Genomic DNA, 27219 nt, shown 5'->3' on the forward strand with positions numbered 1-27219 from the left:
TCTCAGTTGGGAGAAAAAAAGGTCACTGTATTTTGTGTTTTAAAGGTTTTATTTATTTGAGAGAAAGAAAGAACACACATGTACAAGTGCAGGGGGAGGGAGAGGTACAAAGCAGGCTGAGTGTGGAGCCCACTGTGGAGCTTGATCCTATGACCAGGGCTGAAATTAAGAGTCAGGTGCTTAACTGACTGAGCCACCCAGGAGCCCCATGTCACTGTATTTTTTATTTGAAGGAAGATGGCTCAGCCTGTGTACTCTTGAGTGCTACAACTCAAGGTGCATACCTGATAAGCCGTTAAATCTGGATTGTCTTCTCAGGGATGTGGGTGTGTGTCTAGGAAATCAGAAGAAAAAAGAAGGAATTATACAGACTGATCTTTCTATCAATTAAAACATTTTAAGGAACCTAAACTCTGTGTAAATGATGTAAAATGTTTTGTAACATTTTACATGTATTTATTTGTAACATTTGTAACATGTATTCATATAAAATGAATAATGTTTTGTTTGTAAATGTTACTTTCTAATGTAATAGATTATCCAGGAAGTACTGTTTGGCTAATCCTTACTCACAGAAGATACTGAAACTTAATTAAATTGGTTTAAGTGATTATCAGATTATTTTATGCCTCTTAAGTAGTTACTGTTCTTGGGGTTTATAGGTTTTAGGAAGGCTTTGGGTCATAGGGTACTGTTTTTTGTTTGTTTGTTTGTTTGTTTGTTTGTTTTGTAGGGAGAGGATCCATAGCTTTCAGCAGAATCTTAAAGAGATTAACCCCAAAGAAATTAATCCACTCCTGTGGAGTTCTAGGTTAGCACTATTTCTTTTTCATCTGTTCTCCATTGTGATCCTGATTGTAAATCATGAAAACCCAAGAGTATTTTGAATTTCAAAACAAAATTTGATCTTGAGTTGTTACCTTGGAAATGGTAGTGCTGTTCAAATGGCATATCTAAAACAATAATAAAACTGCCATGAACTACCAGGGAATTAATTTTAGGAAGTAGTGAATATAAATAAAGATGATACTGTTTTCACAGAAAAAGACATTAGAAAACTGTGGGTCTATGTAAATAGAATAAATGTGGATTAAAAATATGCTTCTACTTTGAACTCAAGGAATTAATTTCATAGTTGTGATTTAATTTATTTTTCTTAGAGGAATATATATTGGAAATAATAAATGTTACTTGGTATTTGTATATATTTGTATATATATGTAAATGTATGTGTACATAGTAATTACTTTTTAATATTCATATGATTAATGAAAATGCTTGATTTTTCTTTTTATTTTAGTGCATGCAAGATATGGGAAATACTAAAGCAAGACTACTCTATGAAGCCAATCTTCCAGAGAACTTTAGAAGACCGCAGACAGATCAGTATCCTTGAAACTTTATTTATTGTGGATTTTAAAAGAAATAACTTATTTTTATACTTCATATTTTAACTGTTTATATTTAGGAAGATGCAAACTTTATCAGACTGTTATTTATTAAATATCAAAGCTGGTTTGCCCTGAGCTGTGCTTTGTATGTAGTAAATTTTTAATAGTAAATAATACATGATCTACATAGTATTTTGATATAATTCTTACTAAGTATAAAGTATTATGGCTGATTCTTCTTGATCTCTAGCTCTTGATTGGAGAATATACATTGTTTATTATTTTAGAGTATTATTAGAGATTTGATTTGTGAGCATCTTGAATAGTTTTAAAATTTATTTCTAAAGAGATCTTCTTCTTTTTTTTTTTTAAAGATTTTATTTGTTTATTTGACAGACAGAGATTACAAGTAGGCAGAGAGAGGAGGAAGCAGGCTCCCCGCTGAGCAGAGAGCTCGATGTGGGACTCAATCCCAGGACCCTGAGATCACGACCCGAGCCAAAGGCAGAGGCTTAACCCACTGAGCCACCCAGGCGTCCCTAAAGAGATCTTCTTGATCACCTTTATATAGTAATCATATTTATGTTAAGGAGTTTGGCATGTAGGCATTTAAAATGGCAAATCACATATTTGTAAGTGGACCTGCTGAAGTAGCTTATGCTAATATTTACTGCTCATATTTCATCTTTGTTACAGGTTTCACAGCTGTGTTTGCTTTTACAAATCTGCCATAATGAATAAGTAGAATATTTTCTCACAGGCATTTTAGTCAGATGTTTTTCACATTTGTTAAAGATAAAGTCATTTGATTATATAGGATTTCTCAAACTTATATTGAAGTTTGAGGAAATAGCTCATCAAAATTGATCTGTTCTTTAAGATTATCATATTGATTGTAGGTATTTTTTATTCTATCCAAAGGTGACAATAAGGTGCAGTTTTGACAATAAAATGTAGTTTCTTAAAGAGCAGTTATATTTTACCCATTTGTATACTAAAACAGTTCATGTGGTCAGACAGTGAAAAAAAAAATGCCATCTTAACAGAGTAGAGGATATATTTTTATATTTGTATAGAAACCTTCTAAGTTTTATTTAAAAAGTTGGTATCTGTATTTGACCTTTTCTATTTCTGCTCCCTCCACCTTCTTCCCCCAAATTTAACAATCCGATATCCAAGGCTGTTTTTATTATAGCAGGTTCTTAGGGTAAAAGTGGGAGGTACATTTCAGACATAACAAATTGTGTGACTGGAACTATGAAGGAGTGAAGGAGCATGACAGGTTTTGATGTGACATGTTCGTGTTTAGTGGGGCAAGTGGCAGAAGAAACTTACTTTCCAGATTGTGAAGGGTTTTCAGTACCAGATAGAAGCAGTGTGGACTTCATTCCATGTACTAATGGAAGTTGAATAATTTGATAAGCCATGAAAGGTTTTGAAGCAGCAGAAACATTAGAAGCATTTACTTCTACCACAAGGAAGATTAGTCAGAGGAAACCTTGGAGTTGCAGACCATGTAGAATGCTAGTACAGCCTTGAAATGAGCAATGATGAAGTTATAAATTAGAGAATTAGATTCAATTAAATAGTGGCATTGAGAATGGGTAAGAAGGAATTGGGAATATTGGAAATTGGGAAAGCAGGAGCAATTGGATGAGGTTGAGATTGGCTGTGTTTCTGAAGAAAGATACTGAGATGACCCCAAGTTTTTTAAAGCTTGGTGGAGGTTCTATAGATAAGATAAAGCATATTCCCTGAGAGAAGAAATTCAGTACCAGATAAAGGTTGAAGGGTCAGAAATGAAAAGTAATGAGCCATACTTTTTTGCTTTGGGCAGATTGCGGTGTCTGTTGGACGTATACATGGAGATCCCCATTCAGTAGCTGGAAACGAGGGTCTAGACCTTAAAAGAAAGCAGGAAATGCAATGCAGATTATGGAGTGATTTAGCATGTAGATGATAGAAAAGTGTTAGTTGCAGTTATGTTTACCCAGGGCAGTACTCCTTTATTCTTTTTGTGTGCTTTATTGAACATCTTGGGAATACTGTTTTCTTTCTCTGAAAGGTGAAGGTCTAGGGCAGAACCCTGGGAATAGAGCATTAGTAGAAGAAAATACAACTGAGTGAGCAAGTATGTCCTAGGTGGTTTTTACCAATTGCTTGCTGTTTGTATTTATTCTTTTCTTTCTGGTTCTCACCCCCAAGCCTGAGTAGACATATTAGATTCCTCAAATGGAAGAATCTCCATTTTGTGGAGATTTGTGTGTATGTGTGTTAGGATTTATTTGGTTTGAGTTTAGTTTTTTTTTTTTAACTTCTTTTGAATACTACAGGGTAATTTTTGGTAGTATCCTTTATTTGGTTCCTTGTGGGTGAAAATGGCTTCCAAGTTACTTAGTCTATCATCACGATTCCACATTTTTTCAAAGAAGCTTTGAAGATATTTAGGAAAGGACTGTATATAGCTTCTCAGTATCTTCTTACATTGAACTATTCTATGCACTATTTTGTGTATGTTAGTAGGAATATTATTTCTTAAGTAATTACCATTAATTTTATGATGACCCTTATAGAAGTAAAGGATTAATGAGGTAGTGAGTTTTAATTCTGATATTTTTGCTGATGTATTTTTAAGTATTTTGTACTTACTTAAACATTTCAGGGAAGATATTTTTTACACTGAATTGATTGGCCTTGGGTATGATTATATCCTTGACACACTGAAGATACAACAGCTAAAGTAGTCTTACTACTTAAAAAAGGTTTCCTGTGTGCCAAGCACTGAGCTTGACTTTTTATCTTCCTTATTTTTTTTAATTTTCCAAACAACCCAATGAACTGGAGTATGTCACTTTCACTTTTGGGGTTGGGAAGAGTAGGATTATTATTATCCCACCCTTATTAAGTTATTAAGAAGCTTCTCAACGCTTCCAGACTTTTCCTTCTGTAGAAGGGCACTTGACCGTATTTTAATGATGATAGTCTGAGTAAAGTAAATGTTGCCATGTTTGATTCTTGATGGCCTTTAAAAATAGATAGGCTATGGTTTGGGATTCTGCATCTAGATCATAAGGTCTAGGTGTTTGCTCAAGAATGCTTATTTGGGTTTTCAAACTGTTACTTCTAAAGTATTTACAAATTATGATTATATTTATATGAGGTGTTGATTTTTTACTATTCATAAAAAATAATCTAATGGTTGTTAGGAAATACTTAAAGAGGGATTTTGTCTAAAGATATTTGAGATAGATGGCTACTTTGAGTATAAAATGCCATGTCTTGGACTGTGAGACCAGACCCTATATCTAATAAAATACTATGACCTTTAAAAATTGTTTTACCTTAAGTATTATAGCAACATCACTTTAGTCCCTTTTAATTATGAAACATTGTGATTTGGAGGTTTTATTAGGGAAACTAGTAAGACAATTAGTCCCCTTCCTTTATTTCATGAATCATTCTAAATTTCATTGCTCTTTAAAAAGCCTAACATCTCTGCATTTTTATTGATTTAAATATCGTTGCCTCATCCCCAGGGACAAGTGGAACCAAAGTGAGTAAAACTCACATAATATGGGGCCTCACTGCATTCTTAACAAGATTTGTCATTTTTTTTAAAGCTTTACAATTTACAGAGTTTTGCAAAAGCTGCTGTGAAAGTATAATTTCTCATGTGGGATGTGGTTAATTATAGGCTGCATGTACTAGTGCATGACAAATGATAAAGCTTTACATTAAGCTTTTCATTATTAGGGTATTTCATCTTATCTAAAAACTTTAATTACTTCGGTTCCATGAGGTCTATTGTGCACCAAAGCTAATCTGCAGTTCTTCTCCTTTGAGCTTTTCAAGATTTTATTGCTGTCAGTGGTAATGTGTCTGGAACTGGAAGATTTGGTTCTTGGGACTAAATATTAATTTAATTGTCTTTAAAAGGGTATCTTTAAAGAAAGGAAAAAAGTCAAATTATAAATAAATATGTTAAGAGATAAAATACAAAGCAATATTAAACTTTTTGGGGGCTTGGTTAGTATCATTTGTTAGTTTTGAGAACAGGGACAGTTCAGGGTGCTTTGTTGAATGTTTTTTAACTATAGGCATGGGGAAAATTCTAGGGTATTTGTTTTTGTTTACTAAATCTCAAATCAACTACTTAAACTTGAATTGTTATTAATATTTCTTTACCTTGATTTCCTGAAAATATTACTGTTCTATTTCTAATTTTGGGGGTTGTATTATTGATGTCTATCAGTAAAAAAAAAAAAAAAATATCCTCATGTCTCAAATGACGCCTAGAGACTAGAAAATGAAGATGAGTATTGATTGATCTCCAAATCCATTGGTCCTTTTGTCGCTGTTTCTCAATTGCTCTGTCGGTTTATACGTGATGCTATGCAAGCTGTCTTTGCCCTGATCATTGTAGTTCTGTCCATTACCTCCCTTTACCATGGTGATAAGAGCTAAAAATTAAATAGCACTGTGTGCCACTTGCTCTTAGTTCTTTACACACACTAGCTTATTTAATTCTGACAATAATCCTGTGAGATGGGTCTCAGTGGTATCACCATCTTAAAGGAGAGGAAACTGAGATAAAACATTATATAAAAGCAAAAGCTAACTCCATTTATTGAGTACTTAACTGTCTCTTAGGTGCTGCACTAAATGCTTCATATGTATGCTCTCAACAACTTTATGAGTTGAGTGTGATTATCATTTTTTATGTATCTAGGTATAACTTCAACAGATTAGCTGACTTGGAGGTAATAACAACTGCCAGTTAAATAATAAGTGCCTATTGGTACCAGAAATGAGGGTGTACGTTGTGGAGAATTAGTACTAGGGTCAGCATGTAATGCAGAACTGTTCTCAAAATGTCAAAATTCCTTAAGTTGTCTGTAGTGACAATTTGTAGACACAGAGACGGTCTATAAATCCAACTTGACGGTTTTTTGCCCTTTGGGCCAAATTGGGATACAGTTCAGAAATAACTAACTACAGGCTTAAGAGCCAGCTCCTGTTTTTGTAAATAAAGTTTATTAGAACACGACCATTGATTTATGTATTTTCAAGGCTGCTTTGGAGCCACAAAGGCAGAGTTGAGTAGTTGCAACACAGACCAACTATCCTTCAAAGCCTAAAATATTTACCTTCTGGCCCCCTAAAAACAATTTGGGGACCGTAGTAATAAATCATTGTTTGTTTAGGTGAATTAACAATGAAAAATTGGCTTGCATTTGGGACCTTGTACAAATATACATAAAAGACTGTGTGATACGTTCTTGCTCTAAGAGGTATGTAGGAACTGAGAGCGATTAAGAACATAGCATGTTCTGTAAATCACCGTCCTTTTTCAGATGACTCCCATGGAAAAAATGCACATTGTGGTGTGCTTTGATTGGTTTTTGGAAAGTAATGTTTTATATTAACACTAGGAAGATCAAATAAGTTCTCTTGCCTTAGTGATTTATTTTATTTTATTTTATCTTATTTTAATATCCTTGGAAAACATCAACTTTCGTCTCAGAATTTTAGAAATTTTTTACTTCTTAGATTATTTCTGAGAGGGTTTTGTATCCTAAGCAGAACCAGATTCAGCTGTATTTGAATTATTTATATAAGATACATTAAGTATAAATTAAGATTTCATTGATACCTGTTACTTCTGAAAATTCACAGCAACATGTAATTTCACCAGATGTTTGTATTATTTTTCACTTGAAAACATTGCATACTTAAAATGTTTCCCTTTTTCAAATTCAGTATTTATAAAGTCATCATAGTTTTCAGTATTTTAGGTTTACTGTTGGTTAAATTATTTTATATATTCTATTTCTAACTTTAATGAGTTTTTTCTCTAATAGTAATTTTTAAAATCGTAAACCATGATCATTTTTTCATAGCTAGAGTATTAATTTCGTAGACAAGAGTAGTAATCTTTCCAAGTTTTAAGGTATAGTATACTCTAAACAATATCTAAAATGAATATGGTTTCTATCTTTAAGAAGGAAAACTATCAAAGTTACTTTCTCTGATATTTAAATATAAAAATTATAATTAAAGAATTCGGGATCTCTAAAAACTTTCTGTAGTTAAAAAATAGCTGTGTGTATATATATATATATACACACACTACATTGCATTTTATATAATTATAAATATAATTATAATAAATATATAAATAAATAAATTTATATATAAATATAAATATAAATTATAAATATAATTGCTAAAATACATGAGTTTACAAATATATGTACAAATAATATATTCCATATCATCTGAAGTGACAATGACATCAGTCTAAGTGAAGTGTATGTTCTCTTCCTTTTGTGGAGGTAAATAGTTGTGTCTACAGTAAAAATTGCTCGATATGTCCATACGTGTAGACCTAATCCAAAAGGCCAACTTTTTTAATTGTTTCATTTTTTTCTGTTAGAAAAATAGAAAAATGTATATTGAACTTGGATTTACAATCATGAGCACACTTAACGTTTAGCTGATTACAAGTTTGAGTAAAATAACATTATTGTATTTTATGGAAATAGTGGCTTATTTGTAGTAACTTCTTGATATCAAATTGGCTTCTAAAATTTTCACATACCTAAATAAGCAGTCTGATGGTAGGTTTGGGGCCTTTATCTTAAAAGGGTCTCCAAGGATACTTTGAAAATACCCTCCAAATTTGACATTCTTTTCTAGATTTTAAAATATTTATTAGCATTAGCATAAAATAACTGATTCACAGATGAACTGGTATTGATCAGCAACATTCTGAAAAGGTTGATGCTAAACATTCCTAGTTTTGAATCATAACTCTTCCTTGTACTGTAGAATCCCAGAAGACTTTTTAAACTCTCTGTGCCTCACTTTTAGTTGTGAAATGGTACCTACCTTATAGGTTGTTAAGAGGAAAAAAGGGAGATAAAGATCATATAAAGTGCCCTTCACATATTCAGGTTGTAGAAACTGTCTTTAAAAATAGCTTTCGTTCAGCTGACTTAATAAATTAAATTTTAGATTTCCCCTTTTGAGTGCTTTCATAATGTCCCAACTTTTTAATATCCACTGTATATTGTTCCACTCTTTCTATTACCTGTTGCCTCAACTGTCAATTTAAAAGGCTGTTATTAGCTTCTAATAAGGAGTTATTGCCTGAAAATGTTTGCTTTACTGCTTCAGATAACTATTCTTTTGAACAGAAGGATGTCTTAATGAGTATCTGTAGAGATTGTATTTCAGTATAATTCATTTCCTTTGAAATTCTTTGTATTTTATTTTACACATTTAAAAGCACTGCCCCAGGAAGGAGTTCGTAGGCTTTGCCTGACTACCAAAGGGGATCATGGTGCTGAAAAGTTATGAATCTCTGGTGGAAGAATTCCCATTTTAGTGAAATATGATAAAGCAGTGATTGAGTGGTAAGAGAAGTGAATATCAGATAACTCAAAACCCTGAAATCCCACTAGAAATGGCTCACTCTGTCAACATATAAGGCTAGCCCAGCTAACTCCAAAAATTTAAATAGTACTAACTTTGGTTGTAGCTTCTTGACTTCTCCATTCCTCAGCTTTGAAAGAAAAATAAAAAGGCCTCCATTCTTCTATAACACAGGGAATCCTCTATGATGCAACCAGGGGAAGCCATGTATGGTGGGAAAGAACAGAAGTATTGAAATCACAATTGTGTAATTTTTCTAAGTTGCTAATTATTCATCTGTGATGTGGAAATAATATATACATATTATTTATATATACATATATAAATTAGTGGGTTGTGGAAGGATTGAAATAAACTATGAACAACACATAACACACAGTGTCTGGTACATTGTGGGTACCACATGGTTATTAATTTCCTTACACTGAGAATTTAAAATGAACTTTAATTGAGTTTGGTTGGAGGTGGAGATTTGGGGAGTGTGGTTACTTTTCATTCTAGAATTGGGTTAGGTGGTTTTTGTTGAATGGGGAGAACTTGTGTGGCTAAAAAAAAGGTAAGTTACAGAATTTAGTTGCAGAAATAATGTGAGAGGAAAGCACATGGGGAGGAGGATACTTGAATGTAGAGTGTAGGCTTTGTGGAAGGAATGAATAAAGGGGAGTATACATTGTCACTGAACTCATGCTTTTCCTTAAGTTATCTGTTTTCAGAGCAGTGGAGTTTTTCATCAGAGATAAATATGAAAAGAAGAAATACTACGATAAAAATGCAATAGCTATTACAAATGTGAGTAAAATCTTCATTTGTATCACCAATTGATGTTTGTTGAATAGATCTCAAACTTTTTTAAGATTTATTTATTTGAGACCGAAGGAATGGGGAGGGGCAGAAGGAAAGACTTTCGAGCCAGCTACCCGCTGAGCACAGAGCCCTACTCAGGGCTCCATCTCATGACCCTGAGATCATGACTTGAGCCGAAATCATTAGACGCTTAACCCATGGAGCCATCCGGGCTCCCCAGTTCTCAAAACTTTTAACATACAAAACAGCATAGTTATTTGTTACTGTAAAATTATATGTAGTTACATACTTGAAAAAATTTAAACACTGGAATTTTTTTTCACGTATTTATGAGCGCTCACAAAGCAGAACTCTTGATTCAGGAAAGAATGTGTTCTGAGTAAATGCCATTTATTAATTTATGAAATTTGCAGAAAGATAAATTCACTAATTGAAAAAGGGGGGAGGGAAAATTACTTCACTCAATTCTGGAAATGAATGAAATAGAGACAAGGCAATTTATTGGCTCCTATGGGCTTTAGTGGATGTGTCCAGACATATGTATATTAAGACATAGCATTGTAATTGGTTATTATCAAGCATTTTGATACCTAATAGTTGAGACCTTATTGTAGTGATCAGTTATATCTGTTTCTTTTTAGCTTTATTCTGATTAATTTTTCTCATTCCAGTTAGTAACAGTTTAAAACTAATTGTCTTTACTATTGCAATTGGATTTTTTGGTTGTTTTTGTTTTTTGCCTTTGATTCCTAGATTAATAAGCCAAGCTGTAAACAGTTAATCTTGTGGTTAAGTAAACTGTCAAGCAATTTGGAGATAATAATTTCATCTCATTTTGTATACAAATTGGGTTTTTCTTTTCTGTCCATATGGAGAAGCAATATACTAAAAAAGTTGATAAAATACTAACAAAGTAAGGATATTGTAATACACTGGTCATGAAAAGGTCTTGCTAAAAATGTATAAAGTGTCAAAAATGTATATTTTGAAACAAAGAAACCCTGTATATAGAGTTTAGGCTGCATTTGGATATAGGAGAGGAAATCTTTTGAAAGATTGATAAATCATATATACAATGGAATATTACACAGCCATCAGAAGGGATGAATACTCAGCTTTTGTGTCAACATGGATGGGACTGGAGGAGATTATGCTGAGTGAAATAAATCAAGCAGAGAAAGTCAATTATCATATGGTTTCACTTGTGGAGCATAAGGAATAACATGGAGGACATTAGGAAAAAGAAAGGAAAGTGAATTTGGGGAAATCAGAGGGGGAGATGAAGCATGAGAGACTGTGGACTATGAGAAACAAACAGGGTTTTGGAAGGGAGGGGGTGAGGGGAATGGTTGAGTCAGATGGTGGGTGTTAAGGAGGGCACGTATTGCATGGAGCACTAGATGTGGTACATGAACAATGAATCCTGGAACACTGAAAAAAATAAAATTAAGATGTTTTAAAAAAAAGATTGATAAAAATTGATAGTATTGAGAACACTGCTTACAACGTCCATAGAATTAAATTTAGTTAGTAGTATTATGGGGGGGAAAGGACTGACTATAAAACATAAGTAATATATTTTCATATGAAATCTTAAGAAATTATTTTTGTATAGTTTATAAAAACATACAGCTTTACATTATATATCCTTTTTACCCTTCAAGTTTTTATTTAAATTCTAGTTAGTTTGCATAGCATACCATTTAATATTGGTTTCAGGTGTAGAATTTAGTGGTGCATCACTTACACACAACATCCAGTGCTCATCACAAGTGCCCTCCTTAATACCTATCAGCTATCTAACCCATCCCCTGCCTTGTTCCCTCCAGCAACTCTCAGTTTGTTCTCTGTAGTTATAGTCTCTTACATTTTTCTTCCCTCTTAAATCTCTTAAAAAATCTCTTAAATCTCTTAAAAAATCCTAAACATTTTTGTTGTTTTTAATTATATTATTTTTTTCCTTCTTGACAACAATTTGGAAATTGTTTTTATGTAGTAATAGAAGGAAATCTGTTTTATCTTTGGAGGATAGCTGTTGCTATGTAATACCCACCCCCCCAGATGTGATAATAGTATTATGTTCAGTTAAAAGAATTTCTTTATTAATTAAGAGATATGTACTGGGATAAAATATTTAGGGATCAAGTGTCATGATATCTAACTCATTTTCAAAGAATAATAATAATAAATAATTTTAAATGGTTCAAGGAAACCTGGCAACTGAGTTTATGTGTATGTCTGTCTGTGTAGAGAGAAAACAAGCATGGCATGGTGTTAACATTTGATGAGTATTGGTAGGTTTATAGAGGTATTCATTCTACAAGTATTTACATTTTTTTTACACGGAGAACGGAAATACCAAGGTAGAAGATTGTGTATTCTTGAGTTTATATTATTTATATAATGAAGATTTAGAAAAGCTCACGAAAATCACATTTAACCCAAGGAAGATGTATTCCACCTATTCATTTATAAGCAAAATAATAATTAAAAAAAATTATGTTCTAGCAAGTTTAAAACATTTCTTCCTCTTTCATGGCAATCAGTGTGTAAACAACTAATCTTACATATCACTGAGAATTACATTATATCATTATATATTTATATATTTTGTTTTGTCTTCAGTAATAGGTTGAACAGTCATTCAGATTGTTTTTGGTCACTTGTTATAGTCCCAGGCTCCTGGTATACTGAACCAAAGAGGGCATGACCTTTGCTTTCGGAGAGATTTAATTTCTTTGGGGGGATGAGACAAGGTTAAAAAAATAAACCTGAGACAAAGTATAAGAACTGTATATCTGAGGTACTTATGGAGCACTAGTGCATTTAAGGGACTATCTAAGGAGAGACAGTTTGAATACTAATTATACTAGTTGTACTCTGATAAGACGATATCATGAAATGGCTATTAAGCTTGATGTGTCTCTTACCCTGATATTAAATGGCTCCATATTGCTTTATCTTTATAGGTTTTGTGTCTGATTTATATAGTTTTTCTCTCTACTCTTAGCTAGTATTTTTTAGTGTTGACAATAACTGCTCTTATTATTTTCTTATTTTAAATAAGAATAAGGTCCTAAAGATTGACCCTGTTTATCTATGTAAGGCAGTAATTTAATTTCTTAAACCCTTTTAAAAAATGACAAATTTCTTGACCTTCTGAAACATAAATATTTCAGATTGTTGTGGCAAAATACAAAGCAATAAACTTCAAGATAACAGTAGCAAAGAGTTTGGCTGTTTTTCTGTGATATTGACCCCCTGCCTGCCAGGCCATTTAATGAGTCCATGAACTAAGCCCCATAGGAATCCATCATGTAGAGTATGAGAATGTAGTATGGTACTGCCTTCATATCCAGGCATTTATTTGTAGTTTTAAAACTGCCTTCAGCAAGCTGTAAATAAATGTGGTATCTGGTCATATAAACATGATGCGTCTGAGAAAACGGGGAGGTTTGTATGTGCTGCTTTGTGGAGGAACCCTGTGATCTGACTGTATGATTTTGAGTGCGATATAGTACTGTAAGTGTGAATTAAGGGAGGAAACTTAAAGGGGAAAAGCAAAATTTAGACAAAACAAAAACAAAGGAAAATATATTTCCAAGTAGAAATGTTTAGGTACTACAGTTTGTACTGTTTTGTAGCCTTAAACAAACAAACAAAAAAAAAGATTTCATTTCTTTTGTATCTTTTAAAGTAACTGCATGGTGCTGGGCACCAATGTGGGCATAGCCTATCAACCCTTACTAATACCAACCCTCAGTACTTCTCTTCCTCACCCCTGATATCTATGTTAGCCTCTCATTTTGAAACTATATATAAAATTGAGAGATTAGCTGTTGAAGTTCCCTTGGATTGTTTCTTCCTTTATTTGTGCATTTAGTCATGGAACAAGCAATCATTGAATATATACCATCTAGGAGGCACTGAGATTGAAATGTAGAATCTTTTTAAAAAAGATTTATTTCAGAGAGAGAGAGTATGCAAGAGCACGTGCCTGCTAGTGTGTGAGAGGGGGAGGGGCAAAAGGTGAGGGGGAAGCAGCAGATTCTGTACTGAGTGGGGAGCCTGCCCTTGGGGCTCGACCCCCGACCCAGAGATCATGACCTCAGCCAAAACCAAGAGTCAGACACTTAACCAACTGAACCACCCAGATGCCCCAGAAGTGATACAGTCTTTGTTCAGTCTTAGCCTCCTCTCATCTCAAACATTATCCAGTGTAATGTACATGTACACTGAGTTGTATTCTAAAGCACACTGTAGTAACTGTTAGAAGAATAAAAGTGCAATGGGAACACAGAATTTAGGTAGCACTAGTTAATTTTCATGGGGAGAACTTTTAAAGGAGGTATATTTAAAATTATCCTTAATAAAAATGTAGGATTTCAGCAAAGAGAAAGTAGGCTGAGTGTTGATAGTGCAGAAAGGACATTTCAGGTTGAAGGGACATTTTATCTCATCTATGCTAACCTAAGATAAAGAGGAAAGAGAGTTCGGGTATATTATTTGTTGTTTGGGTTTGTTGTCTTGTCTAGTGAGTGTGAAAGAGGACTTTCCAGCATGAGTAGATGATGAGGAGGGAATAAGTATATGAGGAAGTAAGTCTCAAAAGGCAAATAGGGATTATATGGAGGACTTCTTCCTTCTTTGAGTAAAGCATCGTTATATTAATTTTCTCTTGCCATTTAACATTGCTAGAAACTTAATGACTTCAAATGACAACAGATTTGTTATCTTACAGTTTCTGTTGACTAAGAGTATGGGCAGGGGGTTAGCTCAATTCTCAGCTCAGGATATCACCAGGTTGAAATTATTGGGCAGGGATGCGATCTTATTATCTGAGGCTCCTTGTCTTCCAGGTGCCTGATTGTTGTCAGAATTCATTTCCTTATGCTTGTATGACTATGATCCTATGTTCCTGGTTTCATATTGGGACCACTCAGTTCCTAGGGGCCACCCTCAGGTCTTTAACAGTTAACTCCATTCTCTTATAACATAAAAGCTTATTTCTTCATTGGAGAATTTCTCTCACACGTCAGATCTCCTATTTTCAGAAGCCCCTTTTAGGGGCTCATCTGATCAGGCTAGGCATACCCCCAAGAGTCTCTCATTTGATTAATCCATTATTAAGCATTTGGGGATCTTAGTTACACTTGTAAATTTTTTTTTTAAGATTTTATTTATTTATTTGACAGAGAGAGATCACAAGTAGGCAGAGAGGCAGGCAGAGAGAGGAGGAAGCAGGCTCCCTGCTGAGCAGAGAGCCCGATGCGGGACTCGATCCCAGGACCCTGAGATCATGACCTGAGCCAAAGGCAGCGGCTTAACCCACTGAGCCAACCAGGCGCCCACACTTGTAAATTTTTAGCCTTTGTCATATAACAACCTAGTCAAGAGAGACCATTGTATTCACAGTCCTGCCCATACTTAAGGGGAGGGCTTTATATAGAGTATGTATACCAGTGGGTGGGAATTGTGATGGCCAGCTTAGAATTCTTACCACAGTGATACAGAATGAGTCTAACCTTCCTGGTTGTTCCTTAACTGAATGAGTGATAAGGGAATTTGAAAAATTTTGAATACAGAAATCTGTTCTCCCTGTCCTCTCTCCTTCTCCTCTTAACCAGTAGTGAATCACAATTGCAAGCACAGTGATTAGGTGAGTTGCTAGAAGAGCTCGCAGTTCTTTAGTAGATGGGGCTGAACTCTGCCATATATTTGCTCTTTTCTATCAGCAGCTTTTCTTTCCACTTCCCTGTCCTCTCTCTCACTCTCTCTCTTCCTCCCCTCTTTCTCCCTTCTTTCACCCCTTTCTTCCTACCCCACATACATTTCCATAATCACATTATTCATTTGCCATCATAATGATCAGAAACAAAAAGAAAATCTACTAGAGGGGCAAATGTATAGGTAACTGTGACTATTTAATCCTGATTCCCTGACTTCCTCAATTTTGTCTTGGAAAACAATTCATAATCTTTGGGAGTTAATGACTTTAAAAATAAGCACTTGCTTGTTTTGTTTCAATTTGTCTTACATATTGGTTGCTTCCTTTACCACTTCTCATTTCTCAGAAGAAAGCTCTTGAACGCAGTTTGAGTATATATTTGAATTTGTAGCACATAAAGATTTTAATTCTCTAGTCTGAATTTCACATAAAATTATAATCAGTTGCTATATAGTTGAATATTACATAAAGGTTTAAAAACAATAAAATGTTTACTTGTTTTGTATATATGTGTATGTATAAAGACTGATATTTAATACAACAAAAGTAAATTCATTATTTCAACTTAGCAATTATTATAGAAACAATGTTTCTACATTTTATTACTATAAAAATGAGATAGCCCTAGTAATTTTATTAACCTCTGTTTACAATTAATTGATGATTATATAATTATTTAAGATATGCAATTTCAAGACAACGTGAGTTGCAATGAATTTTAAATGTTCTTTAATAGGGATGAGAAACTTAGATGAATAATTAGGTAGTGAGTTAGGATTAGTATAAAACAGTTTCAAGTTGGCTTTCCTTCTTAATTCTTTTCATTGCAATTTTATTTTCCTCTTCTGTGGACTAGAACTGATCATGATGTATATATTTCATAGTATTGATATAAGAGTTAAATAAGATGAAGCATGTTGCATTTTTAATAGAGTGCCTGGCACATAAGTGCTTAATAAAGATAAGCTATTGTAATGATTATATTGAAGGAAGATGGGAAAGGTGTCAGTGCCAAGTGCCTTCAAACAGGTAGATAATTAAGAAATGTGAATATTCAAACTTAACTGTAAGACTTTAGATTATTGGAACAATTTTGACTTGAGTTGTTTGATTCATACATCCACATTTTCATCAGCCTTTTAATTATGGTCTGCCAGTTACTTGATGTGGCCTTTAAAGGACTTACATTTTGAAAGTTTTACTCCAGATTTCTATATTTGATAGTGACCTATGCAAAGATTTTAAAGTTAGTATATTAAAATTTAGGCTTCTCCTACATATTTGGAGGCTGTGGTTACTTAGTTGATTAAAGTCTTTTAATAAGCCTCATACTGGTTCATTGATGGTGTCTTTTGTACAATTTATTTATTAGTTCAATAAATGTATTTTCAGCTTTTGTGTCAATTACATTGACATTGGAAATCATTTTTTAAATGATTTTATTTATTTGAGAGAGAGAGCGAGCGTGCACTTACAAACCAAAGAGAGCACAAGCAGGGGGAAGGTTTAGAGGAGAAGCAGATGCCCCCACTGAGCAGGGAGCTCCATACTGGGAGCTCCATACTGGGACTCCAGGATCATGACCCAAGCCTATGGCAGATGCTTAACTGACTGAACCACCCAGGTACCCCTGGAAATCATATTTTTTTTTTTAAAGATTTTATTTATTTATTTGACAGACAGAGATCACAAGTAGGCAGAAAAGCAGGCAGAGAGAGAGAGAGGAGGAAGCAGGCTCCCTGCTGAGCAGAGAGCCCGATGCAGGACTCGATCCCAGGATCCTGAGATCATGACCTGAGCCGAAGGCAGAGGCTTAACCCTCTGAGCCACCCAGGCGCCCCTGGAAATCATATTTTTAAGATGATTTCTGGGCTCCTGAAAAACCTGAGCTTTGCAGTATATTGAAAGCTCATGACACAGCTATTTGAGAATTGTTATGGTAAAATCTCCACTTAGAAAACATATCCAGGAGTTTCCAAAATGGGTTTGAAGCAGTGTATTGCTAGTAATTAATCCATATGGCCTTCTTTATTGTTCTTACGTTTTTCAGTGTTTTAGAACACTAGATTTTATTATTATAGCGTTATTTTGTTGAAAATGGTGATATGGAGAAAAAATTGATCCAGAAAATAATGTGATATTTTCCTGAAAAGATAAAAGAACATTTTGCCTGATGGCCTTCAAATAATCATACTCATATTTTCTTTGTAATACCATTTCAAAATGTGTTTATTCACCTTATCCTGGTAGGCGGGAATTGGAAACCTGTTTTGCCTGATCAGTTTTTCTTTTGCAAGAGCTGAGTTTATGTAGTTGTTTTGCCTTAGGAGTTTCTTCACATTCAGGTTACTTTGATGGTGGCCTAAAGAGGAACCTCTGGGCTTGAGAATAATTGAAAGGACTCTAACTCATTTACTCCTAAAGGATATCATCTTTACTTGGTTCCCACTGTGCATTCTCTCATGGATGGAGGAGTTGGGCAGGAGAACAGTAGGTAATAGAGGGACATTCAGTCATAACAGCTGAATTTACTCACCCCACCAATTTCCAGTGAAATTTTCTAAGGTCAGAGTCTTTTCTGCTCTCTCTCTCTCTCTCTCTCTAAAAGTACTAGAATCCAGTGAAATGGTGTGTTAAATTCTAGTTACAAAATAAATTATGAATTTGATAGTAACTAACTTATATAAGATTTCAGAAAAGTATGCTAGCGAGTAGTGAACTTAAAAAGGACAATGCTAATTTCTGAGATTGAGCCTCTTTTTGGTTCTTCCTCTGAGATGCTCCTTTCCTCCTTTTTTTATTTTGCTCTAACATTTAGAAGTACTTACTGAGACTTGTTGAGTGCCAAGTGCTAAAGATAGTGAACAGAACACAAAGTGTCCGTCTTTGAGAAGTCCAGTCAGTTGAACAAAGGATACTCTTAAGTAATTGGATCTCTACAAGATGTCATGTGAATAAGAATGTATTATAGAAAGTGCTTTGGGAGTATCTCAAGTGGCTACTTAATTGCAACTGGAGTGATGAAGGAATACTTCCTGGAAGAGGCAGTGTCAGCTTAAAATTACAGGATGGGTAAGAGCTAATAGAAACTGTGGATATTTCAGGCAGAGGAAATAGCAGAAGCAAAGACAGAAGCAAGAGAAGCAGACTTGAGAACTAGAACCAAAGGGGAGTTGTTTATGGCTAGACAGTAGTTTAGTAGGGCAGGAAAGGGTAAGGATATAAAGTAGATGACACTTGTGGCCTAGTTAAGGAGTTTGGACTCTGTCCTTAGGTAATACATATGAACTGTTTAAAGCTTCTAACTAAGGATATCCAGTGATCAGATTTGCATTTGAGAATATTACAGTTTGGAGAAGAGCAAGACTTAGGGCAAGGAAGCCAAAGGATTAATCCAGGTGACAGATGATGGTGATTTTCTATTAGTTCTTAGTGGAGAAGATGGCAAAAAGTGGTTCTGAGAGATTAAGAAAGAATACTCAAGAGCAGCTAGTTTTTCTGGCCTCTGTATTTTTTCTTTTCCCCTGCTTTTTTTGTTCTCCCTCATCTATCTGTTCTTGGGTGTTTCTTGCTTCTGATTGTCAGTATGTTGACTTCTATTTCTCATTCCTTGCTCATATAATGTATCTTACACTGCTCATTGACTTTTTAAAAATTAATTTTATTGAAGATAAAATTTATGTGCAATAAAAGACAATTTAAGGTACATTTCATTGACTTTTCTTTTCCCTCAAAGTTTTATTTAAATTCTAGTTAGTCAACACAGTGCAATATTGGTTTCAGAGGTAGAATTCAGAGGTGGTTGATCATGTACAAACACTCAGTGCTCTTCACAAGTGCTTCTTAATATTCATCCCCCATCCCCCACCCATAGCTCATTGAAAAATAACTCTGTATAGCCATCAAAGAGGGCATATAGAATCTTTCCTTTGCTCCAAAAAGTTCCTTTGTGCCTTTGTACTCTTCGGTGTCTGGCTTTTTTCTTTTGGCATATTTCTGAAATTCATCCCTATTTTTGTGAGTACTATTAAGACAGTCTCTTTTGCATTGGCAGGTAGTTGTTCATCTTATGGTATACAACAGTTTGTTTATTCATTCACCTGTTAATTTGTCTGTTGATTTTTAAAGTGTCTTTCCTACTGAACAACCCTCTGTGTTTATTTCTAGCTGAAACATAGTATTAACACTTTTTTGGAAGGGAGCATTAAAATGCTTTATTAAATTAATGTTACTTATTAAATAATTTTATATTGCTGCTTCTGAGTTTTAAAGCTGGCTGAATCAGTTAGAAGGAGAATAAACACTTCAACAGTGAACTGTCATGAATTGGTAACCCTCTACATGCTTGATATACCCATTTCTCATTTATATTTTATGTTCAGCTATTAACATGAGCTTGGGCAGAGAGGTCTTTATGATACAGGTTATCATCTTAAGTGAAATTGTGTGCTTCTTTGTCTCTTATTTTCTTCATAAAGTGGCAATTAAAGATCTTTAGCAAGTAAGTGTCCAGTAGGATAAAGCAACTTTGAAGCCAGGGTTTAAGGTGCAGTTTTTCTTTTAAAATCTTCTTTTTCATGTGTAACTTCCATTAGTGGTCAATAAATGGCTAATTTTCACAATTATAACAGAGTCAACAAGTAGTGTTGAAGCTTAAAAAAAAACACACAACACCCAAAAGTTTATGATCTTGGGTTGTGATTCAAGAATTAAAACCATAACTAACTTAGTAACAAGCAGATTAAATGAGGACTCACCTCGCAGTGTTATTTTGACATTACGTACATTTGACCTTTGTATAATAGCACCTTTCATTTTAAACAGTTCCTTAGAGGCACTCTTGCCTCTATGATATGATAGGGCAGTATATACAGATGTCAGTTTTATGGCTCCAAAGATGTACTGTGCATTTTGTAAACATATTTCAGTTATATTTTGGCAGTAAAGAGAGCAGGAAGATAATGCTTCCATTAGAGTGATCAACTATGCATGTAGAAATTGGATAGGAAGATGTGTGAAAAGGTTTTTAGATGAAACCCATTTTCATATATAAATTGCCTCTGGTGCATATATAACTATCACATAATGCTTTGGGGAAATTCAGCAAATACCGCACTGGAAATGGTGTTTGTACATACTGATCTTAAGGAAGTGTATATATTGCTTTTTGATAAGTCCTGCTGCTCAGTTTTGTATTGCATTAACCCACTTCTTCTTCCCAGACTTTTTTTTTTTCTTCCTTAAACAGCTGATTAAAACTTACTTGACTTTTTACTATTTCAGCACAGTTTTATTTTCAAATAGATAATACAAGTAAAAACAAAAATTCATTTATGCTCTCCTGCTACTTGAAACAATGTGTCTTTATGCTTTAGAGCATTAGTATTTCAGTAGTAATATTGAGTAAAATTTTACCATACAAGAAGCTTATTTTTCAGGGGCGCCTGGATGGCTCAGTGGGTTAAAGCCTCTGCCTTTGGCTCAGGTCATGATCCCGGAGTCCTGGGATCGAGCCCCGCATCGGGCTCTCTGCTCACTGGGGAGCCTGCTTCCTCCTCTCTCTCTGCCTGCCTCTCTGCCTACTTGTGATCTCTGTCTGTCAAATAAATAAATAAATCCTAAAAAAAAGAGAAAAAAATTTTAAAAAGAAGCTTATTTTTCAGATTCTTTTGGGATGATCTTACCTGAGTACATTTTAAATTTTATATCATAGTGAATCCTATTTTAAATCACACACTATTCTGTAATAAATACTTTTATTTTTAGAAATTGCATGTGGGAATTTAAAAAAAGCAATGCTCTCCACTTAATACTTTTTTTTTAAATTTTTTTTAGTTAACATACTTCTAAGTGCTTTTATATCTCAGAAATGTATGGGTTTTGGTTTTTTCCTGTGCCTGTCAGTTCTGATTATCCTCTTTTCTCTTTCTTCTTCTGACTTTTCATCTGCATTCACAGATTTCTTCCTCTGATGCTCCTCTTCAGCCTTTGGTATCCTCTCCTTCTCTACAAGCTGCTGTTGAGAAAAACAAATTGGAGGTATGGTAGTGTTCTAGACAGCTACATAATGTAGTGTTCAGTGGTAAATGAACTTCTCTTACAGTGTGCTGTAATTTGGGAGTGGTATAATTTGAATGGTCTCCAGTATTAAATATATTAAATATAGCAGTCTAAAAATGTTTTCTTATGCTGCAAGTAGGATTAAAGGGCTTTGATCTGTTTAGTTTCAGAAGATGGATTTATCTGTACTATAGATATATCTTAACATTTAAGAAGCAATTTTCTGTCGTTGTCTCCCTCACGAGTTTATATTTATGGGAATTGTTTTATATTTGCTATTGAATTCTTTGATACATTAGAAAAGTCTTTGACTGAAATGTTTTCTTAAGAAGATTTTGTTGTTATAAGCATTCAAAGAAAATTATTGTCAAGGGATAGTAGCAGTCATACTGATACACATAATAAAGATTTATGAATATAGAATTATCAGTTATAGTCACTAGAATATGTTTGTGGTAGGGGTGGTTGGAGAGAATGACAGGGGTTTGTAATGGAGGAAAACAGGTAACTCTGCAGAGGTTTCTAATGCCAAACAGTGTGTGCTGTGATTGACATTTACTCATTGTGCTGGTATTTAATATAGAAGGCATGCTTTTGATACATCTTAATTTTTTTTTTTTTAAGAGAGCATACTCTCTTAAAAGTGGGGAGTGGGAGGGGGGCAGAGGGAGAGAGAGAGAATCCCAAGCAAAACCCAACACTGGGCTTATCTTGTGTCCCTGACTGAGATCACGACCTAAGCAGAAATCATGAGTCGGACACTTAACCAACTGATCCACCCAGGCACCCCAGTATATCTTAAGTTCTTAATAAATAGTAGCTATAAGGATTAAGATGTATTCTAAGCAGAGAAAGCATCTTGTGAAACAAATAAACAAAAAAAAAAACCAAAGAAACCTGTGGGCAAAGTGGATTATTTGGGTATTTGCAAGTGGATGAGATGACTAGAACATAGGGAGAGAAGTGAGGGACAGCCTATTTCTGAGCCTTCTGAAGGATTTTGGTCTTTACTCTGAAGGACCTGGTACTTTTAATGATGAGTTTTTAAGGGTAAGAAGGGTAACAGGATCTGATTTTCTTGTCATCACATGGCTTCCTATCTCTGTGGACAATAATTACATACTGATGGGTGTGAAAAAGCTGAGAACCTGCTGCTTTAATCTATGACCAACATGATGGGAGCAGTTGCTAAAATGGAAGCAGAGAGATAAAAAGGAGAGTGTAGTTTGAAGAGATTTTGAGAAGACTGAATCTGTGGGATTTAGTAATCGGTGGATTATGACAGTGGTTTGGGACGTGTTGATGACTTCCATTGTCTGGCTTGAGCATCTCAGTACATGATGGAGCTATCCTGGGAGAAAAGGGTATAGGCTGATGGTGAGGAACAGGTTTGAGGAGAACAAAGAAAGGCAGGGAGGGATGAATTAAAAGTTGACTATGACTGTGGGACATCCAGGTATCTAGTAGGTGGTTGGATATTACATGTGTATAGCCCAGAGGACAGATCCAGACTGGGGGCTGTTGGGGGGCATGTTGAGAGAGAGGGATTGAAAGAAGAATTGAGATTACAAGGCAGCCCAGGGGAAGTGTGTTGAGTGATAAGGAGAGAGTCATGAGAATGGAAAACTGGATACATTGAACTTAAGAGTTAGCAGAGCAAAGGGTCTTCATGAGGAGTCTGTAGGGGACAGTTATGGAGCATGGAGTACATGGTTAGAATGTTATAGGTATCTTAGGTCAACACACAGGCCCAGGAAAGCAGCATTCTAGGAGTGTGGATGTTACTGTGAGAACGTGGAAGAATGTCAAAGGCAAAGTTTTCCTTTTCAGAATTTGCCCTGGAACTCTGCTTTCCTGTGAGAAAAAGGGTGGAAACCCTTAACACACTTTTGTACTGTGTGATTCCTGCCTGCAAGTCTTAGAAAGGAGTGGACATTCATTATTCAAGATGGTGGCATAGAAAGACCCAAAGCTCCCCTTCTCCCATGGACAAACCAAATCTATAACTACACATAGAACAGTTTTTTTCTACAAAAGATGTGAAAACTAGCTGAACACCTCCTTCACAACAAAAGACAAAAAGGACACATTGAGACACAGACTCACCAAACCCATGCCTGGTGCTGTGATCCACCAGTGAGAGTGATCTTACAAATACGGAGCTTATCTCTGAGGAGCAAGCCACGTTAGGTACCCCAACCCTTGGGACCTGCATTGGAGAAATGAGCCCCCAAAACAATTGGCTTTGGATGTCAGTGGGTTTCATTTCAAGGATACCCAAAAAGCTGTAGGAAAGTAAGACTCTACTCTTAAAGGGCATATGAACGTGACTAACTTGTCCTGCAACCTAGTACAAAAGGAGCAAGTTAAAAATTTTATAGACTATATGTAAAGGAGATTAATTGTCTGAGTTTAAAGTGTCTGCCAGAGGGACAGGGGTCATTTGGATCTCTCTCAGAAGACAGGTGCTAGGAGACACCATTTTTGCACTACTTCTATCTTGCTAATGCTGCTTGCCTTGCTTCTCTGTACCCCCATAGTCCCACACTGCCAAACTGGATGGCCTGGCTCTTCCTGGGCTGGTGCTCCCCTCTGACTCTGCTAAAGGCAGGAAATGCAAGTATTTCACATCGGGCTTGTATGTCTGGCTCTGGTGGACAGTGGGCCTTGCATTTCTGGGCCTCTTGGGACTGAAACAGTTGGAGGCAATTGTGGCAGGCTGCTACCTCCAGGGCACTACACAGACAGTTGACTGAATGAAACAAACTCTCAGTCTTCCTCTGGCCATTCCTTCAGTAGTAGGAGAGATCACTATTTTGCCTAATACACAGAAACAAACAGAGAATTAGGCAAAATGAGGAGACAGAAATATGATCCAAATGAAAGAATAAGATAACATTCTAGAAGGAAAAACCTTAATGGAGATAAGTAATTTACCTGATAAAGAATTCAAAGTAATAGTCATAAAGATGCCCATTGATCTTGGGAGAAGAATGGATGAAGACAATTTCAACAGAGATAGAAAATATAAGAAAATATCAAATGGAAGTCACAGAGCTGAAGAATACAATGACTGAACTAGAAAAATATGCTAGAGAGAATCAGTAATAAACAAGATGAAGCAGAAGAACAGATCAGTGACCTGGCAGATGGGGCAGTGGAACTAACCCAAACAGCAGCAGGGGTTAAAAAAAAAAAAAAAAAAAAAAAAAAAAGTTTTGTTTTGTTTTGTTTCAAAACAAAGATAACCTAAGAGACCTATGGGACAACATCAGTAACATTCACAGCTGAATGACAGTCATATTATAGGAGCTGCAGAAGGGGGTGAGCAGAAGGGACAAAAACCTATTTGAAGAAATAATGGATGAAAACTTTCCTAACCTGGGGAGGGAAACAGTTACACAGATCCAGGAAGCCCAGGGAGTTCCAAATAAAAGGTGAACCCAAAGAGATCCATGCCAACACATCCCATAATTAAAATGTTAAAAGCTAAAGATAGACTCATGGGAAGATGGTGGCATAGGAAGATCCTGAGCTCACCTCCCGGAGATACCAAGGCTGGAACTATATGTAAAGCAACTCTCTGAGAAGAACCTGAAGACTAGCAAAACAGTTCTTAGATATTTAACAACTAAAGATATTTTAAAAAGCAATGTCAAAGTATGGAAAGAACCTAGATGTCCATCAACAGATGAATGGATAAAGAAGATGTCACACACACACACACACACACACACACACACACACAGACTGCAATATATGCAATTATCAAAAAATGAAATCTTGCCATTTGTAATGCCGTGGATAGAACTAGAGGGTATTATGCTAAGAGAAATAAGTCAATCAGAGAAAGACAGTTATCATATCCCTCTGATATGAGGAATTTGAGAGGCAGGGGGGTGGTTGGTGGGGAGTAGGTAGGGAAAAAAATGAAACAAGATGGGACTGGGGAGGGAGACAAACCATAAGAGACTCTTAATCTTAGGAAACAAACTGAAGGTTGCTGTGGGGGTGGCAAGGGAGGGATAAGGTGGCAGGGTTATGGACATTGGGGAAGGTGTGTGCTATGGTGAGTGCTGGGAATTGTGTAAGACTGATGATGACAGACCTGTGCCCCTGAAGCAAATAATACATTGTATGTTAATTAAAAAAAAAAAAGCAGTGTCAAGAAGAATAGGAGGGACATAGACATGGTCAGATTGGGAAATGAACCCTTAGCACAGTAAAGCATAAGTGGGAGAAATGTCAAGGTATAGAGGTCCTCCCTGAGAAGTGAGGGTGTTCAAGCCCCATATTGGGCTCCCCTTGCCCTGGGGATATCCACACTGGGAAGTTAAAGCCTCTGTAAAATCTGGCTTTGCACATCAAAGGAGCTTAACTCTATGAGGGCAAGACCCTGGAGGGAATGAAGACCCTGTATTTAAAGGGCCCATAAACCGTTTTACTTGCTTGGAGACCCAGAACAGAGGTCGCAGTTGTAAAAGTGCCTGGAACATGCATGAAGGAGATTGACTAATATTAGGGTGTGTGCCAGAGGGGCAGGGATCTGTAGGAACTCTCTCCAGGGAACACAGTACTGGAGGGTACCACTTTTTTGCCCTCCTTTAGCTGACCCAGTTCTGGCAGACACTTTTTCTGACACACTTCCCATCAGCCTCACTAGCAACCATTCACCCCGTTTCATGTTCCCCTGCAGATTAGCCTACCCCTGCAGGCACCCTTCAAAGTGTATGCTATCCCACCACAACCTGGCAGGCAACCTCTGTCGGGACCAGTGCCCCACCCAAAGCAACTTCTGCCCACCTCCCCCACGGGATGGGAAGCCTTGGCTGGGACAGACACTACTCCAAAGTGACTCGTGCCCCGTAAAATGGGGGCCAGCCCTGCATACCAGCATGCCTGCAACAGGTGTGGCTAGGCCTTGTAGCCATCCATTTTGATGGTCAGCTGCCCACCAGCATGTCTGCAGCAACCATAGCCAGGCCTCTTCACCAGTTGGGCTGAGGCCAGCTCCATCCTTGCAGTGTTCCCACAGTAATAACAGCCAGGCATTGGAGCCAGCTCCACCCACCAGCATGCCCCTGGAACTAATGACCCAGTCACAGCAGGAGGGCGCGTGCAGCCCATACAGAGGACTACTTGTTTCTAGTGACCAGGGAGCTTGTGTTTCTGGGCCCCACAAGATAACTTTCTTCATAACGCCACTACCTTTAAGACGGGGAGATGGAGCTGACCTACTTAATGTATAAAAGCAGTCAGACAAACCAGGGAGACAGAAGAATGTGTTCTGAGTGAAAGGATAAGACCAAATTTCAGAAAAAGAACTAAAAGGAGTTAAGCAATCTACCTGATAAAGGGTTCAAAGTGATAGTCATAAAGATGATCACTAAACTGGAGAGAAAAATGGATGAACTCACTGAGAAATTCATTGAAAAGATAGAAATATAAAAAAGAATCAGAGTAGGGGCACCTGGAAGACTCAGTCTGTTAGGTGTAAAATATGTAAAACTTAACACCCCCAAAAAACAGATAATCAACTCAAAAAATGGGCAGAAGACATGTACAGTCACTTCTCCAAAGAAGAGATACAGATGGCTAGCAGACACATGAAAAAATGTCCATCATCATTAGCCATCAGGGAAATTCAAAACCACATTGAGATACCACCTTACCAGTTAGAATGGCAAAAATTAACAAGGCAACAGATGTTGGAGAGGATGTGGAGAAAGGGGAACCCTCTTACACTGCTGGTGGGAATGCAAGTTGATGCAGCCACTTTGAAAAACAGTGTGGAGATTC

At 35.9% G+C, this 27219-nt stretch overlaps 1 protein-coding gene across 6 annotated transcripts in view; it reads left to right on the top strand.

Moving 5' to 3' along the window:
• The window catches only part of SMAP1 (small ArfGAP 1), a 173465-nt gene that overhangs the window by 60526 nt on the left and 85720 nt on the right, over window positions 1-27219 (top strand). For 3 of the 6 annotated variants that reach the window (XM_032340400.1, XM_032340401.1, XM_032340404.1), the window contains exons 3-5: window positions 1301-1386; window positions 9542-9617; window positions 21319-21399. In XM_032340400.1, coding sequence (XP_032196291.1) covers window positions 1301-1386; window positions 9542-9617; window positions 21319-21399 — 243 coding nt within the window. Of the gene's footprint in view, window positions 1-733; window positions 812-1300; window positions 1387-9541; window positions 9618-21318; window positions 21400-27219 lie in introns of those variants that run through there. The other 3 variants (XM_032340402.1, XM_032340403.1, XM_032340405.1) reach the window with 2 other exon arrangements.

The sequence above is a fragment of the Mustela erminea genome, chromosome 4 (genome assembly GCF_009829155.1).
Source record: "Mustela erminea isolate mMusErm1 chromosome 4, mMusErm1.Pri, whole genome shotgun sequence".
Taxonomy (NCBI): domain Eukaryota; kingdom Metazoa; phylum Chordata; class Mammalia; order Carnivora; family Mustelidae; genus Mustela; species Mustela erminea.